The following is a 25,643-nucleotide window of genomic DNA, read 5'->3' as shown; positions in this document are numbered from 1 at the left end:
AAGAGGTTCAGAGCCAGAGATAGGTGACAAATCGTTGTTTTAAATATATGCAGAAAAAAAAAAAGCTAACAATTGATTTAACCCGTTTTCTGTTCATAACCCAAATAAAAGTTCAGACCAGTGCGATCCTTTGAGGTAAATTCATTTCATGCTACAGTATTGTTCTCTAACATGATCACAGCCCTGTACTAGACATAAAAAAAGACAAAAGCAATAGGCTACACATAGAAATACTTCCAATCACATTTTGACTACCCTTTTTATCTTTAACCATTGAGGACAAAACCATTTTACACAGCAGCCAGATAATGTGTTTTATATTTCATGTACTGTATAATGAGAGATTGGTTCATGTATTTTACTACATTTGCCTGTCTTAGCAAATATCTCTATTTTTTTTCTTTCCATATATTTTTGCCAGATTGTTTTTAAGGTATATGCTTGAAAAGCAAATTAAACCCCAAAATGGACAATTTAATTTGAATAAGGTATAAATTTAGTTTAGGCCTTTCTGTACATTTTGGTACTTTTCTGCTTTAGTGGATATGCCAAAGAAAGGTCTGGTCTAAATTACAATTGCAGCTTTCTAATAAAGGAAACATCTACAACATCTGAATCCTATAAGGGAATTTTGTATTCAGAAAGTCAGATCTGATGAAATCTTACTCTGTGGACTCACACAGATGCGTCCTTTATTATAATTGTATACAAAGTAACAAAATTCAAAGGAAAAGTTTTACTCGTGTAATTCCAATCTGCTGTCATTTTCTGACGGAGGTACAAAATAGTCAGCCGTTTATTTTTTAATCCTGAAGTGGCTCTCAGGGTAAGTAGCTGAAACCATGCTACTTGAACTTGTATTATTTGACTATAGGCTGTACCAGGCAATGAAGGGATAATTATAAGTCATGCAAATAAAATGATTATGTAACCTAAAGGGTCGAGTGTGGTGTCTGTTCCTTGTATGATGTAAGCCTGGTTTAACATACCTGTCGAGATCTGAATTGTGGAACTTAGCTTATTCTATAATGAGTACCTTCTGTATGACCTGTGGTTGTCATAAAACAAATATTGTATTTTATATGGCATTAATATACATGAAAAGTTGTAGAATTTTTAGATAAATGAATGCTGTGATTACGAAAAATTTTAGAAGTAAACAGCTCTTTAACAACTTGACCTTGGAAGGTTTTACCTTCATGACTAGGGCATTTTTTTGTTGCTATTTAGTACTGCACTACTTTATTTGGCAATTGCTTGCTCATGCAACACTAAACACTGTATATGAAATATAATTTTTTTCACACAAATAAAGCTTTTTTGGTGGTATTTGTTCACCACTGAGTTTTAATTTTTTTATTATATAAACAAAGAAAATCATTTTTTTTTTATCTTTTCATAAATGTAGGCCAAAATGTATTCTTCTACATGTCTTTGGAAAAAAAAATCCCAATATGTGTATATTAATTGGTTTATGTGAAAGTTATAGTGTCTACAAACTATGGTATATATACCATACGCAGCTATAAATGCTATACTTGTAATGGTGGTTATCAGCGTCTTATAGTGTGACTGTAATACTCTGGTGGGCAATCTGGCACTAACTGACAGTGGCTGGAAGGGAAACTGACAGTGGTCAGAGATAATACTGTACATTGTACTAATGACACTTGCTGGGAAGGGGTTAACGGCAAGGGAAAATTAGGGGGTTAAGTGTGTGCCTAACAAATGTAATGTGTGCTGCCTTTACTCACAGATCTGGGTAATTTTGTCCCTGCTTTTTAGGGAGACGAAACAGCCAGATCACTGTTTTGAGTTCTGTGTGATTAGCCACAGGGTATTAGCAGATTGTAGCCAAAATCATTGGCTGAACCTGCTGACAAACTCACGCTCGAAAACCAGGAAGTTCACCGCAATGTGTGGGTATGCTACGGTGCCAGGTTGTGCCACCCGCTCGCAGTAAATGTACTGTGGATGGGTAACAAGTGGTTAAATCAAGCCAGTGCTTTTCCAATGCAGAAGACTTAAAGTCACACTAAAATCTGGTTTTAAAAAAAGTTCTATTCAAATATGCATTCTTAACTCGTAAATATAACTTCTATTTCTCTCAGCCTTCTCCAAATATCCAAATTCATTTGTTATTTTTTTTTTCTGCTGTGATCTGACTTTCTGTTAGCAGGGTGGCAAGGTTCATCATCTGTGGTACCACTGTATGTAGGAATGTAGCCACCCTCTCTTGTTCAAAATATTTTTTGGATAACAACGATATTGTTCAGTTCTCTTTAATAAAGGAAAGTAGAAAAAAAGAAAACCATTTGATAGCAAACTGGTTAAAACACACTAATTATTATTATTATTATAATACAGGACTTATATAGCACCGACAGTTTGCTCAGCGCTTTACATTATGAAGGGGCACATTCATAAAACATTTGCTTTGTGAATGTTTCATAATTTGTGCAAGCGTAACAAATAATTCCCATAATGTTTGTAATTCATGTGGGATAGTTTCTTTGTTGCCTTTCACCAGGTGAATGTAACAACCCTTAATATTTGATCCTAAGAGAAAAATAGCTTAAGAACATTCGGCCATGAAAGCTCATAGGTAAAGAATATTAAACCAGCAGGGGAAACACTATGAGGGAGACTTCAGAACTGTGTGCAATCTATGGAGAATCTTGTGCAAATGGTCTAATGAACCTCCAGCTGCAGATTGAAGTGAAACATTTAGCAGTGATATTATTATCACTGCTAAATGTGACAGCTTCCTCCTGGTTGTTAAGGAGCTGGCACCCGCTGGAGTCCCAACAACCGGTGACTCATCCCCACCTGGCAATCTCAACTGTCAGCTTAGAACTCCAGAATGTAAACAAACAACAGGGATAGAGTATAAAAAAACTGCTAAAGGTCCTCCCAAAATTCATACTACGCCTTTTAGGTCTGGATTGGATTTTCAGGGGGACACCATTAAAAAAAATAACATGGGGTCCCCCCAATTTCCATACCAGACCTTTATCTGAGCATGCAGGTTAATACAAAGTCCAATTTAGGTAATCAAATCACTTAAATTAAAAAAATGCATTTAATGATGTATTATTGAATTAAGACTTTGATCCATTTGTGTCTTTTAGATCTGCCTAGAGTTCAGCTTTAACAACAGCTGCTAAATATTTTGGAAACCATTTATTCAGAGCATTTCTTTGTCAAACATAGATAATCACTTTTTGATTAAATTCTGCCTTCTGGTAACACAAGTTCCATTATTTGTTGTCATGTTCTGTGACAGGTGCTTTGTGAATCTAGCACATTGTTTATATACAGGTTTTGCTGTCCCTGGTGGATCTCGAACACAATATTAGTCATATACTGAGAACATCGGACTCATCAGTTTAATAATGAGAACACCAGATCCCTCTCTCAAATAGCTCAAAAGTGCGTGGGTGGAAAACATGACATCTAAATGTCTATGTGAATAAGTTGTAGGGTATATTTTTGTCTGCTTGGTGAAATTATCATTTCTATCTGTGCACTGCTGGGTAGGTTATATCATTTCTATCTGTGCACTGCTGGGTAGGTTAAAGTGTGACGCTAGCTACAAGCAAAATCCTGAAAACCACTCATCCTCATCCTCCTGCTAGAATTTATAAATAAAAATGACAGAACTCAGGTAGACTTTTCACTACAGCAGCTGACCCAGGGCTGGAAGTGTTTACATTTGTTGCACCCCAAACTTCTGAAGCCCATTCCCATTATTTCCCATGGCTGTGCCCCATGCAGTGTGGACCTTAGGAGTAAAGTGAGCAGCAAGTAAACAATTCTGCAACATGTGTCTGTCTCTGAAATCTGTCATTTAATTAAAGCGAAACTTAACTCAATAACTCTAAGCACGATAAACCGAAAACGCTATTTAATTTATATTAAGGGTTAAGCTCAGAAACCAGAAAGCAACTAAAAACTTAAAAAAAAACCGCTTAAAACAAGTAAATATAATACACCACCCTAACTATTTACTAAGGCTGGAAGAATACAGATTAGAAATAGTCAATGTTGCCTGAGAGAGTTCAGTTCCGCTTTAAGAAAAGCTAACTGAAGATTGATGAGGCATACTTACACTTAAAAAAGTAAATGTTGTATAAAGATATAGCCAGTATTTAATAGACTAGCCTGTAGAAATGGGAAAATGTTATAAGATCAGTATTGTTTCCTAAAAAAGATAGCAGCCTACAAACAAAAAACAGGCCAGTCAAGTCAGTATTATAACAACTGTAGGAGAAGGTCATATGTTGGAATAAGGCGGCTATTGCATGCTCCTGCACATGCTCATAATTCCAAGCAAAGGCTAACTTCACAATGGGCACTGGCATACACACAAACGAAAGGTGGTGGTGTCTGTCTCTATGTGAGAAGTGATCTCAGAGCGAGTGTGAAAGAGGACCTAGTTGATGGAGAGTGTGATGAGGCTGAAGTATTATGGGTGGAACTGCACATAGGGGTGCGTACTACAAAGGTATTTTTTGGAGTTTGTTATAGGCCTCCCAGTGTTAATGAGCAGGTGGAAACTCAGCTCCTTGCACAGATCGAAAGGGCTGCAAGGGTTGGAACAGTGATAATAATGAGGGATTTTAACTACTCGGAATTTGACTAGAGTAATGGTACTGCAGGAACAGTTAAAGGGCAAACATTTTTAAACCTACTACAGGACAATTTTATGGTACAGTTCATAGAGGCCCCTACTAGGAATGATACTCTGCTGGACCTGGTAATATCAAACCATGCAGAGCTTATTACAAATGCCATATAAAAGAACATCTGGGTAGCAGTGACCATAACATCATGTCATTTATTGTTAGCTGTAAACAGCGAGCACATACGGGAAAAATAAAAAAACTCAATTTTAAGAGAACTAATTTTCCAAGGCTGAGAGCTGCTCTCCAAGACTTAGACTGGGAGGGAATATTGGCATTTATGAAAACAACAAAGTTAAAAAAAGCTATAAATAATAAGAAAAGAGCTTTTATTAAATATACAAATAAAGGAACGCTATCATCGTTTAAACATTACAAAGAATATAACAGAATATGCAAAAAGGAAATAAAGGCCGCAAAAATTTAAAATGAACGACAGATTGCAAAAGAAAGCAGGACCAACCCCCAAAAAATTCTTCAGATATATTAATAGTAAAAAGGTCCGGTCCGAGCATGTAGGCCCTTTACAAAAATAATCTAGAGTGGAAGACTGGGGACAAAGAGAAGGTAAATGTATTAAATACCTTCTTCAGCTCTGTGTACACAAAGGAGCATGGGGGAGCTCTTGTCCATAATGGGCATGATATTGACACAGCCCCAGATGATCCACATTGGCTCACAATTGATATGATTCAATAATATTTAGACAGAATAAAGGTGAATAAAGCACATGGACCGGGTAGCATACACCCACGGGTCCTTAAAGAATTGAGATCTGTCATTTCAAATCCATTGTTTCTAATTTTTAGGGAATCTTTAATGACTGGCATAGTACAACCGGATTGGAGTAAGGCCAATGTGGTGCCAATATTTAAAAAGGGGTCAAAATCTTTACCAAGTAATTATAGACCTCTTAGTTTAACTTCTATAGTTGGGAGAGTTTAATAAAAGACCACATAGATGAGTTCTTGCTGGAAAAAAATATTTTAACCTCCCTAGCGGTATGATTATGTCCATATTTCTGTGCTCAAAGCGGTACATTTTTTTGCATGGAAATATGTTTTTTTTTTGTAGGCCTGTAATTTTTAGGAATAACTCACTGAAATCTGTCCGAACAAGAGTATAGTAAACATACCGGGTAGGATAAAACTTGAAACGCAAAATCATACATTTTAATTCAATAAATTATCATAAAAAATAATAATATAATAATAAATTTAATTCAATATAATCAAACCAAAAACACTGAAATTTGAAATATAGCGCCAAGTTCGCACATCACTGAGCAGAATCGCAAAATCGTTTTCAGTGTCTGATGCCGAATTTTCCCACGAATCATTATCACACAATTCTGCAAGTGGTTCTAATTTACTATCACTGTTCTCTAGCTGGTCTAAAACCGCTTTTGACCTAAAGGGACGCTTTTTGGACACCATGGACGTTTCTCAGTTTCCAGGCAGAAAGAACAGTAAAAATGCAGGCAGGGCACAGGACAAAGCACTAGGGACAAAATGTATGTGAAATGGTTTGATGCAGTAATGTTTTACTATGTGATTTTAGTGAATGTCACTTTTTGTCATTTTCAAATTTCCCGTCATTCTGTCCCCCCGTACGTCCTGACGCTCGCAGGAGACGGAACCCAGATGACAGATGCCGGCATCCGCCGGATTACATTGCCGGGGACACTGCAGGAGGGACATCGCGGGAGCGCAGGACAAGGTAAGTGATCGAGGGATCCCAGAGCAGCGCCGCATGGTAAGCCCGAGTGTAGCTCAGGGTTACCGCTTGTGGTACTGAAACTTTACCCCGAGCTACACTCGGGAATACCGCCAGGGAGGTTAAGCAACATACAGCATAGATTCATGAAAGACAGAAGTTGTCAAACAAATCTGATTTCTTTTTATGAGAAGGTGAGCAAAACCTTGGACAGAGGGGTGGCGGTGGACGTGGTATACTTGGATTTTGCAAAAGCGTTTGACACAGTTCCCCACACATGGCTAATGTGTAAGGTAAAGTCTACAGGCTTGGAAAAATCTGTATGTAATTAGATAGAAAACTGGCTAAAAGATCGTATTCAGAGAGTAGTGGTTAATGATTCATACTCTGAATGGTCTAGGGTTGTCAGTGGTGTACCCCAGGGTTCAGTGTTGGGACCCTTACTTTTTAAAATATTTATAAACAATATAGGGTCTGGGATTATAAATACCATTTCAGTCTTTGCAGATGACACCAAGCTGTACAGTGGAATAACGTCCTTACAGGATGTCTCCAACTTACGATCTCAATGCACTGTTTAATTGGGCAACTCTATGGCAAATAAGGTTTAATGTTGATAAATGTAAGGTTATGCACTTGGGGACTAAGAATATGCATGCATCATACATACTAGGGGGGGGGGTACAACTTGGGGAATCAATGGTGGAGAAGGATCAGGGAGTTCTGGTAGATCACAAGCTTAATAATGGCATGCAATGCCAAGCTGCGGTTTCTAAAGCGAGCAAAATCCTCTCGTATTAAAAGAGGTATAGACTCCAGAGAGAGAGATATCATAGTACCCCTGTACAAATCATTAGTAACACCTCATCTGGAATATGCAGTTCAATTTTGGGCACCAATTCACAAAAAGAATATTGGGGAACTGGAAAAAGTACAGAGAAGGGCAACCAAACTGATAAGAGGCATGAAGGAGCTCAGCTATGAGGAAAGATTAGAGGAACTGAATTTATTCTCTTTTGAGAAGAGGAGATTAAGGGGGGATATGATCAACATGTATAAATACATCAGTGGTTCATATAGTGAACTCGGTGTAGACTCCCTCAAGAGTTGGTTCTGGCCAACTCAGTGGATTGCTTAAAAAAAGCCTAAAAAAAGAATTCTTTCTTGGATGCACAGCATATAACCGTTAACTATTTATAGGTAAAGTTGATCCAGGGAATATCCGATTGCCTCTCCGGGGATCAGGAAGGAATTTTTTCCCCTGCAGGAGCAAGTTGGATCATGCTTTGCTGGTTTTTTGCCTTCCTCTAGATCAACTGTGGATGTAGAATTATTATTTTTTTTTATGGTTGAACTGGATGGACTTTTGTCTTTTTTCAGCCAGACTAACTATGTAACTATGTTATGGTAACCGATTCTGTCGTTACATGTATGGCCAACACAGTGTGTGCTGGGTGTAAACACTGCCCATGTTAGTTTAAACAATGTGAATTAATTTGTACAGACTGCATAACAATTTAACTACATACCAGCTTTTAGCACAAATATTAAGTCATCAAATTCTTGGAGTTCCTCATCAGCGACCAGTGAACCATTACTGTACCCCCCTGATGGGGTGTAAGCTGTACCATTTTGAGGGCTATGCTTTTCCTGACTGCCAGACCGCTCCCAGTCTGAGGAAATCTGAAATATAGGCAAAGTAACTGCAAATCAGCATGACACCATGGAAAAAATATACTTGCATGATAAAACCAGGGAGGCCTTTAAATGTTTGCCTTTCTATAAAAAAAATGAACACCTACTTTAATTCTCTTATCTGGATGGTGCATGCTCAGCAATCCTAAAATCATCATTTCTAATACCCAGCCTATAAACCCCTATAAAATATAAGGAGGGAGGGAACATGCAGTCTAAAGTTTAAAGATGGCCTGATCAGCAATCAGCCAGCAAAACTGACTTCACCAGTACCTCAAAAATGGACTAGATGGACCTAGACCTTTGTACATGGACATATAGGAAAACATTAGGGTGAGTTCAGGGGCTGCTGAAAAAACGCTGAACAGCTCCTAAACATGTGTTTATGAGCTGCAGCAGTCCCTGAACTCACCCTAATGTTTTCCTATGTGTCCATGTACACATCTTCATTTACAGTCGTTTACAGGCATTTGAGTTTACAGTCGTTTTTTTTAATGCAGAAAACTTGCGTTCAGCAGTCAATTTTACCAGCGTTTCAAATGCAAAACGCTTGTAAATGTGGCTAAATGCGGAAAATCGCGTTTATAAGCGTTTGCAAATTTTTTTTATTCTTCCAGTTCCCAATGCTGATCAGAGCCTTCATCATGAAAAATTCATGCAAAGCGCTTTCAAGGTACTCAGATGAACAAAACACTGAATACAGGATGTTCCTACCAAGCTTGTCACACATTGTAATGACCTATTCACACCTCAGACCTCTCCCACCTTTGGAAACAAAAGATATGTTAATGACCATTCACACCTCAAATTCCTCTTGGAAGACCCCCTGCCAGATGACTTTAATGACTCACTCCCCCTAGACACCTTCCCACCCCTGGAAAAAAAAGAAATGTTAATGAGCAACTCACACTTATCTCAACACATACTGCTGTCTCTGCTTCTACTCTCTGTATTCCTCAGAAACAGTTTGAAATAGTTAATAATTTATCACTTTTCATTGCATTCTGGGTATTTGGGAGGTTCTCCTGTACTTAAACGTGGCTAAACAGCCTTTTTTTAACCTACATTTTCAGTTTCCATCATTCAGAAGTGTCTCATGTACATGTAGCCTTAAAGTTAAATTGCTGCTTAAAAACAAATACCACATTACTGTCACATTACTTTCTAATTAGTGTGCTGATCACAGTGACAGTCTCATTGGACACTGGTATATCAGCTGGCAGAAGTTTGCCCTGAAGAAAAGAATAGTCTGGTTCCAATAAGGAAGTGAAACTAAATTTAGAGAAAAACACTTTTTTTTCTCAGACATCTTGTGCTGTCAGCTCATATGCAGAACCTTCAAAAGTCTAAAATGTACTTAGCAACTTGCGTTGAAAGACATACAGGGACCCCCACTGCTCTACTAATTAAAAAGCTAGTTTATTAGTCAAGCTGATCCTCCGGCTTCAATACTTTCTCATTTACTGGCCTAGAACAAGCATGCAACAAATAATATCAAAGTGCGGTTACAAGTGACAGACAGAATCACCAAGGGGTCCAAATGCTGGTCAGAATGTGCATAATTTTTACAGGTTAGTGGCTGAGAGAGTAATGAAACCATGCCATCTAAAAAACTAGCATTTTCTGAGCAAGGTTAGTAATAGCACCACCCATATTCTTTCAGCACAGGTCCCAGTATGTATTTAACATCTATTCACCCAAATTAACATCTATTCACCCAAATTTAAAACCAGGGAGCTATAGAGCAGAGTTGTCTTGAACATCATATAATCCATATTACCTCCTCCATTGCACTAATGAGGTTCTGAGTGGATTTACTGATTTCAGCTCCAGCTGGTGGCATCCCACTGCTGGGTGTAAAGAAGGCAGAAGTGGGGCTTCTGGGTCCATCCGTCTCAAGGCTGTAACTGGCTTTAACTGGGCAGCACAGCTGATTGTGCATAATAAAGTAAACTGCAAAGGCATAGAGACCCTGTGAAAGAAAGTAAAGCAATCATCAAAATATATTTCACAATAGTGTGCGTGTGTGCATGTGTGTGCGTGTGTAGGGGGAAGGGGGTTCTTTGTTAAAAAAAACATAGAGGGTAGGACCTCAATTTCTTTAATGCTCTTGAAATCAGAATAATTTTGTTTAGCCACATGACTAGGGGGTATAGTCAAAAAACATTTGCATAGTAATCTGTCCAGTGCAAGTGCATGTACATTCATTCTGTGCAAATGGGGCAAAAAACAAATGCTATCAGGCTATTTACTGTACTGATTGAATGTTTTTCATTGATTTAGAATATAAATAAACACATTTGGCCATTAGATGGCACTAAGTATCTTAGGAAATTCCTATACTTAATGTCATCTAGTGGCCAAATACTGTATTTTGAGTTTTAAATTAATGAAAAACACTTGACTAGCACATGAGACCTAATATCATTTGTTTTGGTTTTTTTGCCCTGTACGCACAGAACAAATTGCCATGCGCTTTCACTGGGTAAATTACTAGGCAAAACTTTTAAAATACACTCCTCTGTGTTCTTCAAATGCTTACAATACAGCTTCAGAGGTGCTTTCAAACTACATAGATTAACATTCTCATTGACAAAACAATATACCTAAATGGTATATAGAAGAAATATTGAATTAAAATTCAAGAAGATGTGTAAAATTTTCTTCCAGTAGAGGTCTGAATTTCATGTTTGTGCTATGAGTCAGAACCTAGTATTGGAGTAGTATTTTTTTATGGCTAGCAAACAATAAGCAATCAGAATCCCTCCTTACATCAGGTGTCCTCATTAGACTATCCACTTTTATCAGTTGTCCACATCAGAGTCCCCCTTAGATCAGGTGTCCCCATCAGAGGCCCCCCGATACATCAGGTGTCCCCATCAGAATGCCCCTTAACATCAGTTGTCCACATCATAGTCCCCCCTTACATCAGGTGTCCCCATCAGTGGGCCCGATACATCAGATGTCTCCATCAGAATGCCCCCTTACATTAGGTGACCCCACCAGAATGCCCCCCCCTTATCAGGTGTCCCCATCAGAATGCTCCCCCCTTATCAGGTGTCCCCATCGGAGTGCTCCTTACATCAGGTGTCCCCATCAGAGGGCCCCCGATACATCAGGTATTCCCATCAAAATACCCCTTTACATCAGTTGTCCACATTATAGTCCCCCCTTACATCAGGTGTCCCCATCAGTGGGCCCTGATACATCAGATGTCTCTATCAGAATGCCCCCTTACATCAGGTGTCCCCATCAGAATGCCCCCCAACCCCCCTTATCAGGTATCTCCATTGAGTAACCCTTACATCAGGTGTCCCCATCTGAGTGCCCCTTACATCAGGTATCCCCATCAGAATACCCACTTACATTAGGTGTCCCCATCAGTGTGCCCCCTTACATCAGGTGTCTCCATTAGAATGCCGCCTTACAGCAGGTGTCCCCATCAGAGTGCCACTTACATCAGGTGTCCCCATCAGAATGCCCCCTTACATCAGGTGTCCCCATCAGAATGCCCCCCAACCCCCCTTATCAGGTATCTCCATTGAGTAACCCTTACATCAGGTGTCCCCATCAGAATGTCCCTTACATCAGGTGTCCCCATCAGAATACCCCCTTACATTAGGTGTCCCCATCAGAGTACCCCCCCTTAGATCAGGTGTCCCCATTAGAGGGCTCCGATAAATCAGGTGTCCCCATCAGAATGCCCCCTTACATCAGGTGTCCCCATCAGAATGCCCCCCCTTATCAGGTGTCCCCATCTGAGTGCCCCTTACATCAGGTATCCCCATCAGAATACCCACTTACATTAGGTGTCCCCATCAGTGTGCCCCCTTAAATCAGGTGTCTCCATTAGAATGCCCCCTTACAGCAGGTGTCCCCATCAGAGTGCCACTTACATCAGGTGTCCCCATCAGAATGCCCTGTTACATCAGATGTCCACATCAGAATGCCCCCTTAGATAAGGTGTCCCCATCAGAATGCCCCCCTTATCAGGTGTCCTCATCAGAATGCCCCCTTACATTAGGTGTCCCCATCAGTGTGCCCACTTATATCAGGTGTTCCCTTCAGAGTGCCCCTACATCAGGTGTCCCCATCAGAATGCCCCCTTACATTAAGGTGTCCCCTTCAGTGTGCCCACTTACATCAGGTGTTCCCATCAGAGTGCCCCTACATTAGGTGTCCACATCAGAGTACCCCCTTACACCAGGCAGGCAGAGGGCAGAAACCGGTAGACATAGCAGGCTACAGATCTGAATGGAGGAAGCCTTGTTTCCAAGCAGGACTTAGTAAAAAGCTTTCCATGCATTTGCCCCTGCACAGCCAACCTATGAGTACAAGAGAAGCACAGCTCTCACAGAGCCATACCTTAGCTTGGGTTTGTTAAGCCTGCACAATGCAATAGCTGTATGGCAGTATGCGAATATAAGAGACATCTTTCAGTTTCTTGCATTTAGATACACTAGGAAAATAAACAAAATTCCTACTTTACTCTGAAACCATAAACCGAACATTATAATAAATCTACTGTATCTCTGCAGTGATAAATACACCGATCTTAGTTTAATGTGTTTACTATAACTACATAATAAGTACCAGTATTGGCATAATATATGTTTATGGTATATCAGAAATGTTGTCTGTGGGAAAAAACAGACGCTCTCTACTTAGAGTTACTACTAAATAACATTTAGTAACAGCTAAGCTGGAGAATCCCCGACTATGATTTCCCTGTAGGCGATAATGTTAAGGGTGTGATTGTTTCACAGGTACTTTCCAAAGAGTAACATAATAAGGACATAGGTAAAAGATTACAAGGTTATATTTGGATACACTGAGACAGCTCTTGCAATAAAGGAAAGTTACGGGAAACCAAGTACTTTCCTTACAGGCAAATTACAAGCACTGTAAATACCTTGTCTGTATATAGACAAATCTACCGTACTCTATCAAGCATTATCTACCAGGCTACAAGGAGGAGTCATTTATTCTATTAACTGAATCATGCATGATATAATGCAGAGATTGGATTATAGACAGGGGTGGACTGACCATTCGGACATTGTCTGAGGGCCCGGGGTCAGTAGGAGGCCCGGTGAGAGGCTCACTGGGCACAATTCACTAAGCGGTATCTTACTGCATCCGAGTATGCGGTAGGATAACGCATAGCATTTAAAAATAAAAAAGTTATTTTATCAAGCCATGTAGTATTTTAATAGTGAAAACAATGCTTTAATGTTTCAGCTGTCAGCGGGGTTCCCCACTGACAGCTGAATGTAAAAGAAAGAATTGCTGGCAATTCAAAAAATAATTTAAAAAAACGGCGTGGGGTCCCCCCTACATCTATACCAAGCCCTTCTGATCTGGTATGGATTTTGAGGAGAACCCCCATGCCAGGAAAGGGGGGGGGGACAAGCCCGTATGTGAATGAGTATGGGGTACATGGTACCGCTATCCATTCACAAAAAAAAAAAGTTTAGTGTGAAAAAAGACAGGAGACAGGCTTTGGCAAGTCCTTTATTAAAAGAAGGAAAATAAAAGAATGTCCCCCCGAAGTAGATCCAACGTCAATCACGTTGGCCGCCATGGCAACTACACAAAAAAAGAAAGAAAAAAAAAGGCTCTGCTCCCGACGCTGGCACCCGGCCATCTGCCTGTTCCGCTGGCTGGACAGTTCTTAAATATGTAAGAGGCGGGGCCATCCGGGGACATCACGTGTGTGTGACCCCGCCAATTGTGGTGTCATCAACGGGGCATGCTGGGTCAATGATGTCACAAGGAGGTGGGGGCCACACACATGATGTCACTGGGAGGCCCCGCCTCTTACATATTTAAGAACTGTCAAGCCAGCGGAGCGGGCAGATGACCGGGAGCCAGTTTTGGGAGAAGAGCTTTTTTTCCCGAGTAACAGCAGCAGTGGTGGGCATCGTGACTGATATTGTATCTACTTTGAAGAACATTCTTTTATTTTTCATCTTTTAATAAAGGACTTGTCAAAGAATGTCTCCTGTCTTTTTTCACACTACACTTTTTTTTTGTGAATGGGTAACGGTACCATGTACCCCATACTCATTCACATGGGGGGGGGATGAGATCTGGGGGCTTACTAAAGGGGGCTTCCAGATTCTGATAAGCCCCCCACCCGCAGACCCCACAACCACAGCCCAGGGTTGTGGGGAAGAGACCCTTGTCCCCATCAACATGGGGACAAGATGCTTTTGGGGGGACCCCTCCAAAGCACCCCCTCATGTTGAGGGCATGTGGCCTGGTATGGTTCAGGAGTGGGGGGCGCTCACTCATCCCCCCCCTTTCCTGACTTGCCGGGCTGCATGCTCGGATAAGGGTCTGGTATGGATCTTGGGAGGGGACCCCATGCCATGTTTTCTTAATTTTGGCATGGGGGGTTCCCCTCAAGACCCATTCCAGACCCGAAGGGCTTGGTATGAACGGAGGGGGGACCCCACAACATTGTTTTATTATTTTTAAATTCTTTTCAATGCCCTTTATATGCAGTTGTGCTGCAATATGTAGGCGGGGTGTTGTGTGGGTGTGGCTTTGGCTTTAGTGTAGGCAGAGACACAGGGGCTCCATTATCTTTTATTGTCTGGGGGCCCATGAGTTGTCAGTCCGCCCTTGTTTATAGATAACTTTTTTTGCACAGTTAATATAGTAGATAGATGTACTAAGTGTTTACAGGACTGAGCTTTCTTTAAAGGGTCAGATTCAGGTGGACATTGGTTTGCCAGATTACCTTTGAGCATTTTATATACTGTAATTAAGCGGTGAGAAGTCAGGAGGATGTAGCTCTGTCCCTGCATCCCCTACTTTTGCTGCATTCTGTACTATGTTGGCTAAAGGTCTTCAGGAGGAGCCTTAAATGGCTATTATAGGCAAGTGGAAAAGTAAGATGCACATATGTCTTTATCAGCTAAGGGATATAAAAAGATAGGGGGTGTTTTAACAGTTTAAAAAACTAACATATTTTCTTACAGCAGTTTTTGTTTTGAATTAAAAAAAAAATGGCAAAGCTTGGCTCCTGCAGAAGACACTTATAACCCATCTCTGGTGAAAAGAAAAATGTTCATTTATAGATGGGCTGCCCCCACACTGCAAGATTTAAATCCTCCTTTAGGTGTAGGGGACCAGAAACAACAGTTTTACTTACCTGATCCTCCACTCTTATGGCAGCCAGTGCTCTCCTCTACAACCCTTTATGGTCTGACAGTGGACTGTTCCTCAGCGTCCTCATGTTCAGTACAGGGGTATGAGTTCTTCATTGGACTTGATGTTGCCCGGGGTCCTGTGACCTCTGGAATATAGGAAGAGACTGTGGGGACTGGTCCCACAGCCTGAAGGTATCCTGAGCAAGTGGAGGATGGAAGTAAAATTGCTTTTTTTGCTCTCCTACACCTAAAGAAGCACTTATACTTGTTGCAGTGTTGAGGTAGTTTCACTGAAAGGAGCATTTTCCTTTCCCTGGAGCTCAGTTTTAATACTTACCTCTCAGGAGGCAAGACAAACTGTTCTTAAACAGTACAGTCTCCAGTAAACTCTTCAGCATTTGACATGTCCAGGAGTGTTAAATACCTATAGGGTCCCGTAGTGATATAGGGGCCAGCAGGAGAAGGCCCTAACAACAGTGGGGTTCTGACCTGGCACCCATCAGGAAGATAAATATTTAGAATCAATGCTTATACTTCCAGTTGTGCAGGTATCACGTGTATAAGGGAAGCCTTGTCACACCCAGTCACAAACAAGATGACTCTAAATCCCATTAATGTTATGTACCAAGCATATGCTGCCCATTCATATATCACCCCAATCACTCTGTGAGTACCTTATGATAATTATGACCTTGGGTATGGTATTGTTAATGGAAAGCAGCATGGCATTGGACAACTTTGTTAAGTCAGAAATTTGTCCTACATATTCTATTTGTTTTTGAGAGGCAGCTATAGGTATACTATATTCTTTGATTTCTTTATTTGATTGAACTCTTACCTGAAGGCTGTTGAAAATGATGAAGAGAACCAACATCCAAAGGTGTCTGTAAGCCACATGTAACCCACCCCAAAGCCACGTTATCGATATAAGAGCAAACAGGTACAAGATCAAGGGTATCTCTGCAAAGTAAGCACACATATTTACTAGTCCTCCAATGCATGTTTGTCTAGTATGAGCAAAACATCATATTTAAATAATACAGTCACTGCGTTCTGTGTTACCAGAACGTCAAGGACAGTCTAGACTTTTAGAGATGTGTCCCTAAAAATAGTAGAGTGACACGTCAGAGTGACACTCAGCTAAAATTAAAAATTTATATTACTGTTCATAAATTTAATTCCAAAATGTAAAATATTCTAATCTGTGCCATTATCTAGATTTCTCATACTGAACAATCCCATTCCTACCGAGAATAGTGACCCTGCAACACAAAAGATAATGAGATATTGGTCTTAATAAGGGACATGACAAGCCAGACCTTTCTAACAATCTTCATGGGATAAGGAGATTCAATTATAGGATCATTATTATTGGCATTCCTTTCCTGAATGCCCTGTCTATTAGGAACATCTTTGTATTCTTAATTGGTAAGAAAGATATGTAACCTTGCCTGCACAGAATAGATCATATTTTTTCCTGTGTAGGATAGGTGGGTGACACTCCCTCCATACTCCCCTTAGTATTGGGCGCCAAGTGTGGGTAACATAGAAGGCCTACCCCAGGGTGGGTTCTTCTGGGCTATGCTGGGCACCTACAACAGGGTCACTCTTCTTGTACATAGAGTACTTTTACTTGTGCCAGTTCCATCAATGCCCAGAGACAAGGCTGAGACTGCCATTGGGGAAAACTCAACCTTAAGGTGAGCTCACTGACATTAGAGATGGCCATGCACCACACTTACACAATAACTGTCCCCCAGGTAACTCTTGGGTTCCCGTATCAATGACTGTAACTTTCAGTTAGGAGGGACATGCTGAGCTCATGTTCACATTCACCTGTCCAGGGTTCTCCACTACCTCTCTCCCAGTAGTGAATAGGAACCCTGACGTTCACCTAGTGCAGGCTTTGCACATGCTCTTGACTTAACTCTTGATCTCCCATACCTCTGTACCAGGGGCGGACTGACAACTCATGGGGCCCCCGGGAAATAGGGGATCATGGGGCCCCTGTGTCCTGGCCCAAACTCAAAAAAGCCTATGAAAAAGGTACCAGGGGCATCTCGTGGGGCCCCCTACTGACCCCAGGCCCCGGGCAGTGCCCGAGTTTCCAAATGGTCAGTCCGCCCCTGCTCTGTACAGGATAGGGACCTTTGCAGCATGATTCTGCTACTGTTGCTATGGGAGGCAAAAGGAGTGCTGATATCTCCCTCGCTGATAGATGCTGTCCCACCTGACACAGGCACACTCTTAACGACAGGTTGCTTGACTGACTGTGGACTCCCATTACCCTTAGTAACCATGTGCTGTCTTCATACTCCAATCTCCTATTGACCCAAATGGGACACTATGGGGTTGATTTACTAAAGGCAAGTAGACTGTGCACTTTTCAAAGTGCAGTAGCACTCTGCATGTGCATTTGCTCCTGAGCTTAGTGAATGAGGTAAAGCTCCACTATGCAGAAGAATACCCACGTTCAAAGAAAATTAAAAAATTAAAAACAGCATTTTTGTTTGCACATGATTAGTGGATGGAAGTCAGCAGAGCTTCTGCTCATTTACTAAGTAATGGAACAACTGCACTTGCAGATCACAGTTGCACTTTGCAAAGTGCACAGTCTATTTTCCTTTAGTAAATCAACCCCTATGAGTGGTGCCGGTTACTTGCACTACTACTTTAATGACTTCAGACCAGGCAAAAGGCAAAGTTTCAATGCTTTACTTAGAAAAAAGTGTCAAAAACATTACAGCGTCCAACAGACATAACCAGTTCCTTTATGCTATGTCCCTAATCCCTACCTCAGGCTTGTGTGCTGCCCCGGCATACCTGTATAGTCAAAGTCCCTCTGTGACAGAGTCCATTGTATGGCAGTTTCCAATAGCTGGTATCTTTGGAGTGAATCCCGGGTTTTAGAAACTCCTCTATATGGTGGCAGGCTTCAAGAATGTAAGCAAGATGTAGCACTACGCCACTTTCTCTCTCTCAGGGCTCCCAAATCCAGACCACTAGCCAATTTTTATAGTGCACAGGAGCGGTAAGTTGAACGCAAAAAAATCCACCAAAGAAAAACCAGGAAACAGAGTTAAACCTCACCCACCTGTCCGGGGCAGCACTTAACTAGCTAAAAATGTACCCTGCTTACATATGTTCTAGTAAAGGTCTTAGGGATTGTTCACATCAGATGCATTAGTACTGCACTGGTTAGCACAGTCCAACACAGAGACAAGGCAAATTGCCTTGTTTCCTATTGTGCCAGTGCATACCACTGCATTGTGATGGTGTGCGCTGAAAAATGTACTAAAGCAAATGTCATTTTGACATTTCAATAAAGTTAAGACAGAAAAAGGTAAACAGGGCAATGATCACATTGCATTACATTGCCCTTGGCTGACAGATTTCAGGAGCCAAAAATCCGTTACCAACCATTCTCAAAAGAGTAAGTCCAGCCTACACAGTTCCTAAACATGCATACTTGTTTTTACTGTGGCCCTAGGATACATTTGTGTGTACAGGTACCTCTCTGATAATATAAATTCATTTACTACCCAATAATATACACATTTGCTATTAATACAAATATACTTATAATACAAATGATATATTAATAAAGAATATTCCAGACATTGGCATGTTATACATACTGTAGTTACATTGGTCCAGTTTGGATTATGTACATGATATACCTAACCAATGCTGCTGGAAGCTGGAAATCACTGAACTAGACACTGCTACACCAGTGATCTCCACTTGCCTCCGGGTCTCGTGCTGAGTTGGCTGCCTGATACATTGTGAACACAGATGCTCGGCCACTGAGCGTGGGCACCATTCAAAGAATACTTTGCATTTCTTAAATGAATGCAAAGCATTCTCTGATTGGACGAGGTGGAGAGATGTTAATAAACTATTGGTTACTCTGGCTTAATTCAAATTTTAATTATGGTTTACTTCAAATTGAGATATCCTGAACACACCTCAGAATTATAAAGAATATACCATGATGGACAAATGACTTGCTTGTAGAAATATATAAGATTGATATACATCACAAACAGACTTTGCACTTAAACAGTAAAATTTAGGCTTGGAGCTGAATATGAACGTGTTGTTATTATTAGGACGTTCAGCTGTCTGACTTCCATTCTTAAACTATTTCTGATCAGGAAGAGCTTAGCAAGCCAGCAATAAAATCCCCGGCAAGTGTGGGCTGGACATTTGAGAATGTAGTCAACAAAACTAAAACATTTCCTGCTTATAGAGGTAATGCTGACCATGTGAGACATAACATACATAATAGGATTATATAAGAAGTAAACAGCACTTGGACACTTCCTTGTATACAGTGCCTTGAAAAAGTATTCATACCCCTTCAAAGTTTCCACATTTTGTCATGTTACAACCAAAAACGTAAATGTATTTTACTGGGATTTTATGTGATAGACCAACACAAAGTGGCACACAATTGCAAAATGGAAAGAAAATTATAAATGGTTTTCAAAATGTTTTACAAATAAATATCTGAAATGTGTGGCGTGCATTTGTATTCAGCCCTCTTTACGCTGATACCCCTAACTAAAATGTAGTGGAACCAATTGTCTTAAAAAGTCACCTAATTAGTAAATAGAGTCCACCTGTGTGTAATTTAATCTCAGTATACATACAGCTGTTCTGTAAAGCCCTCAGAGATTTGTTAGAGAACATTAGTGAACAAACAGCATCATGAAGGTCAAGAAACATGCCAGACAAGTCAGGGATAAAGTTGTGGAAAAGTTTAAAGCAGGGTTAGGTTATCAAATACTATCCCAAGCTTTGAACATCTCATGGAGCACTGTTCTATCCATCATCCGAAAATGGAAAGAGTATAGCACAACTGCAAACCTACCAAGACATGGCTGTCCACCTAAACTGACAGGCCGGGCAAGGAGAGCATTAATCAGAGAAACAGCCAAGAGGCCCATGGTAACTCTGGAGGAGATGCAGAAATCCACAGCTCAGGTGGGAGAATCTGTCCACAGGACAACTATTAGTTGTGCACTCCACAAATCTGGCCTTTATATAAGAGTGACAAGAAGAGAGACATTGTTGAAAGTAAGCCATCAGAAGACCCATTTGCAGTTTGGGAGGAGCCATGTGGGGGACACAGCAAACATGTGGAAAAAGGTGCAGCATTATGTTGTGGTTATGCTTTTCTTCAGCAGGGACAAGGAAGCTGGTCAGAGTTGATGGAAAGATGGATGGAGCCAATATAATCTTAGAAGAAATCCTGTTAGAGTCTGCAAAAGACTTGAGACTGGGTCGGAGGTTTACCTTCCAGCAGTACAACGACCCTAAACATACAGCCAAAGCTACAATGGAATGGTTTAGATCAAAGCATATTCATGTGTTAGAATGGCCCAGTCAAAGTCCAGATCTTAATCCAATTGAGAATCTGTGGCAAGGCTTGAAAATTGCTGTTCACAGATGCTCTCCATCCAATCTGGCAGAGCCTGAGCTACCTTGCAAAGAAGAATGGGTAAACATTTTGCTCTCTAGATGTGCAAAGCTGGTAGAGCCATATCCAAAAAGACTTGCAGCTATAATTGCAGAGAAAGGTGGTTCTACAGTATTGACTCAGGGGGGCTGAATACAAATGCACACCACACTTTACAGATAATTATTTGTATAACATTTTGAAAACCATTTATCATTTTCTTTCAACTTTTGAAATTTTTGAACTTTTGACAATTATGAGCCACTTTGTGTTGGTCTATCACATAAAATCCCAATAAAATACATTTACGTTTTTGATTGTAACATGACAAAATGTGGAAAATTTCAAAGGGTATGAATACTTTTTCAAGGCACTGTACTTCAGGTATATGCTCCATGTAATAAAAACTTGCAGGAGAAGCACTGTGTAGGCAACATAGCCTTACTGAATGTTTGTATAAAGTGTCCTTTCTTGCTAGATTAATTCAGAAATATATCCATTAGTCACTATTTTCTCTCAGTTCTGAATCCCTGTCTTGCTATATATTGCAGTGTGCAATACATTATAACAATGAATCAAAATGAATCTTTAAGCAATCTGATTCCAGTAAATGTAAAGCAATACCTGAGGTTAATAGTGTCAAATGTACAGTATGTAATAGCAGGTACCGACATGTACCTTTGTTTTAGGCTAGCTTCTCTACTGAGCACCTTGTGGTGCTGTGGTAACCAGATATTGACCATGTGTCTTGGATGAGGTCATACCCCACCCCTCCCAAATTTTGGTATTCAATACTGACCAATTACTGTGATGGCTATCCTCAATGACAGCAATCACAGTAATGGCTCAGGTAGCCAGACGAGGTAAAGCCAAGTTCTCCACCAAAATAACTGTGCAAAGCACACATACCAGATTTGGGTTAAGTTAAACTGATGTACAGGAAAGTTGAGGTGCCTGTTCCAAGACTTGAGTGGTTTCACCAGTCTTACTGTGAGAATAGGTATGCTTTAATTCCAACTGACTACTATGAGTTACGGCACTTTACACATAATCTTAGTTTTTAGCATTATTGTACTTTTATCTGTAACATTAATGCAGGCTAAGGTTGGATAGGGCTTGAACAATTAAGATAGGCATGGAATGCTTACATACGCAAGAGAAAGAAAAACCATACACAAGCGCTCAAGTCCCTAAGCCTCCCAGGACCACAGTAACAGTCACTTGTTGGGGTGCAGCCCTCTAAAGATTGGGGAATCTTGATGGTACTGGAAGAAAGCAAAGAAGGGGCGCACTCTCCTCATGCATTCCCGTGTTAACGCGTTTCGGGAGATATACTGAAGAAGTGAGTACATCTCCTTAAATGCGTTAGAACATCCTGCTGTCAGATTACCATTTTTTCAGACTGTCACACTGGTTTCCAGCTTGTATTATGAGTCTTAGTTTGTGAGTATACACTTTTGTCATTTTAAATAAATTCCTTTTTATCGCGGTAATTCACGAGGAGAGTGCACCCCTTATTTGCTTTCTTCCATGGAATGCTGGACATTAAAAATGGTGTGGTCAACTAGGGGACAGCAATAAGCTGGTTACTGAAATTACCATTAAAAAAAGAATCTACATTGTTTACCATGTTATTAAAAAGGATGGATATTTATATTCTCAGAATACTGTACCTGTGGCATTGGGTCTTCCTCTAAACACATCATCATATGCTTTCCATTGTTGGGTGACTTGATAGGCATGAATGAAAACTACAAGCACAACCACAAGGCAAACCAATGGCACAAGTGCTGCAGTAAAAAGAGCTGCATAGATATTTGGAATGAAACACCTGGAAAATATATAATGTGAATACAAGTTATTGCTTCCATGTCTACAAGAAATACTTCCCATAGCAAAACAAATGGTTTGGCAACTCAGTCATATTAACCTACACTATATAAAGACATACATGAAGGTACTTGGCCTACCTTTCACATCTTCAATCAGTTCAACAGAAGTCCAGCTTTGTACAACATTAAAGTGGTTGTAAAGGCTGAAGTTTTTTTACCTTCATGAATTCTATGCATGAAGATAAAAAACCTTCTCTGTGCTGCTCCACCCACAGTCCCCCTAATACTCACCTGAGCTCCATCTGGGAGATGTGCATGTGAGCCTTGGCTGTCCTGGGTATTTCTCTCCTCATTGGCTGAGACACAGCAGTGGGAGCCATTGGCTGTCAACCACAGCCAGTGAGGCAATGAGGAGAGAGTGGGGACCGGGCCGAGCCACGGCTATTTGTGACTTATGGAACACTCATATGTTGGGCTTTACCTGGGGTAGAGCTGACAGCCAGCACAAACAAATAAAGATTTGTGTTTAATGCACAATGCGGACATGGGACAGATCAGGACAAAGAACAACATGCATATGGTCTCCTGAGGTTTCCACAAGGATTTTAGGTTATTGTGATATTTCTTTAATAAACATGTACTGTATAATTGCTGCACAAGCCATGTTGCAATTTAATGTCATAGAGAAATACCTTTCTGTTTTTCAACAGCCAGTTGTGATTTTTTGCCACTATCAGAATGTATGTTTCTTTATCTCACAGCCATGGCTAATGTGTAAACAAGATTTTTCCAGAATCCTCAGACTCCCATTACTATAACCGGCTCAGCCCTTCACCCTGAGGTCTATACAGAGCAAAAAGGGCAATTTACAAGCAACCTGTTTCTTGGTCTATGGCAATTGTGGCATGTAGCTACGCTACAGTGATTCATTCATTTTTAGTGAGATGGTTGCAAGTCTAAAGGGACTAAAGCAATATCTTATATATTTCTTAATACAATGGGATAGATCACAATATTATAGTAAAGGCAGGCACTTTATACTTAGCATTTATTTTGAAAGTTACCTTGCGGTCTTTAGGCAAATTTTCTCTTTTGAGCAAATGTTGCTTTATTACAGGCAGTAGTAAAATACTGTATAAATTCCACTAGATGGAACTGAGGAGCAAAGGAAATACATATAATGTAACAATTCTAAAGAATACTAGAGAGAATTATAAAATAAATGTAACCATCTATCTGTTAATTCCCTAGCAGTCTCTGGAACTGTTACATTGTATCACTTGTTACAAAGACATATGCATTTCCTATGCTCCTCAGCTCCATCTAGTGGCCATAATGTGGTATGTTAGTACTGCCTATAATAAATGCATATTTGCATAGAATGAATGTGCATGCAGATTCAATGGACGAATGGCTATAAGAATTGTTTTTTCTTAAACAGACCTTTTTTTATTTAGTGCACATTTTCAAAGACTGCAGCAAGTGTGATGCATTGGTCTGTCCCAATAGCTGCAAAGCAGAAGCATATACATTTGATCAAATGCTTGCAATGCAAACTTTTGATTTAGACTAGTTGTTTTTATTTATGTATATATTTTTTGTTCAATAAGAGAATAGTTGCACTTTAAAGCAGAGCTCCACCCAAAAGGGGAAGTTCCACTTTAAGGCTTTGTCCCCCGCTCCCCGTTAAGGATTGGCATCTTTGGGGGGGGGGGGGAGCGGGTACCCAAATTTGACAGGTACCTGCTCCCACTTCCAGTATGATCACCTAAGGCGAACGGAAGCATAAGTTGTCCTCCCCCCTCCCTCCCCATAGTCGTGTGGGACACGTGACAGGTCCCAGAAGACTACGGGACCATTCACAAAGTGCCGCGCTACTCGCACATGCACAGTGGGCACCCAGCTGTGAAGCCGCAAGCTGTCACAGCCAAGTGCCCACACTGAAGATGCCAGAACCAGGGAGAGAAGATGACCAGTGAAACCAGCCATGGTGAGGACACCGCTGGACCGAGGAACAGGTAAGTGTCTGTATTTTAAAAGTCAGCAGCTACAGATTTTGTAGCTGCTGACTTTTGTTTATTTTTTTATTCAACTGGAAAGCAGGTAATGCATTTGCATGTGACAAATTCAGATTCTACATTCTACATTCTATCTTTCCTAGCGTCTGCATTGATGGGGAAGTAAGTCATGCAACAGATGCACATTTGACATCGACATACAGTGGGGATCGAAAGTTTGGGCACCCCAGCTAAAAATTTGTATTAATGTGCATAAAGAAGCCAAGGAAAGATGGAAAAATCTCCAAAAGGCATCAAATTACAGATTAGATATTCTTATAATATGTCATCAAAAGTTAGATTTTATTTCCATCATTTACACTTTCAAAATAACAGAAAACAAAAAAATGGCATCTGCAAAAGTTTGGGCACCCTGCAGAATGTATAGCATGCACTGCCCCCTTTGCAAAGCTGAGACCTGCCAGTGTCATGGATTGTTCTCAATCATCGTCTGGGAAAACCAGACAATGTCAATCTCAAAGGTTTTAAATGCCCAGACTCATCTGACCTTGCCCCAACAATCAGCACCATGGGTTCTTCTAAGCAGTTGTCTAGAAAGCTGAAACTGAAAATAGTTGACGCTCACAAAGCTGGAGAAGGCTATAAGAAGATAGCAAAGCGTTTTCAGATGTCACTATCCTCTGTTCGGAATGTAATTAAGAAATGGCAGTCACCAGGAACAGTGAAAGTTAAAGCAAGATCTGGAAGACCAAGAAAAATATCAGACAGAACGGCTCGCAGGATTGTGAGAAAAACAATTCAAAACCCACGTTTGACTGCACGATCCCTCCAGAAAGATCTGGCGGACACTGGAGTTGTGGTACACTATTCCACTATAAAGAGATACTTGTACAAATATGGTCTTCATGGAAGAGTCATCAGAAGAAAACATCTTCTACGTCCTCACCACAAAAATCATCGTTTGAACTTTGCAAATGAACATATAGACAAGCCTGATGCATTTTGGAAACAAGTTCTGTGGACCGATGAGGATAAAATTGAACTTTTTGGCCGGAATGAGCAAAGGTACGTTT

The 25,643-nt window shown here is 40.5% G+C and overlaps 1 protein-coding gene across 1 annotated transcript in view; it reads right to left on the bottom strand.

The window, feature by feature from the left end:
- ADGRV1 (adhesion G protein-coupled receptor V1) overlaps positions 1–25,643 on the bottom strand; it is a 500,140-nt gene that overhangs the window by 4,241 nt on the left and 470,256 nt on the right. The window contains exons 88-91 of the mRNA XM_089679659.1: positions 22,394–22,551; positions 16,095–16,216; positions 9,877–10,068; positions 7,931–8,084 (exon numbers count right to left, since the gene is read on the bottom strand). Coding sequence (XP_089535785.1) covers positions 7,931–8,084; positions 9,877–10,068; positions 16,095–16,216; positions 22,394–22,551 — 626 coding nt within the window. The remainder of the gene's footprint in view (positions 1–7,930; positions 8,085–9,876; positions 10,069–16,094; positions 16,217–22,393; positions 22,552–25,643) is intronic.

This window comes from Staurois parvus, unplaced genomic scaffold (genome assembly GCF_062004578.1).
Source record: "Staurois parvus isolate SC_StPar_1 unplaced genomic scaffold, SC_StPar_1.0 ptg000229l, whole genome shotgun sequence".
In the NCBI taxonomy this organism is placed as follows: Eukaryota; Metazoa; Chordata; class Amphibia; order Anura; family Ranidae; genus Staurois; species Staurois parvus.
Note: the sequence above shows the minus strand (reverse complement) of the source record. Positions and strands in the feature narration are given on the sequence as shown.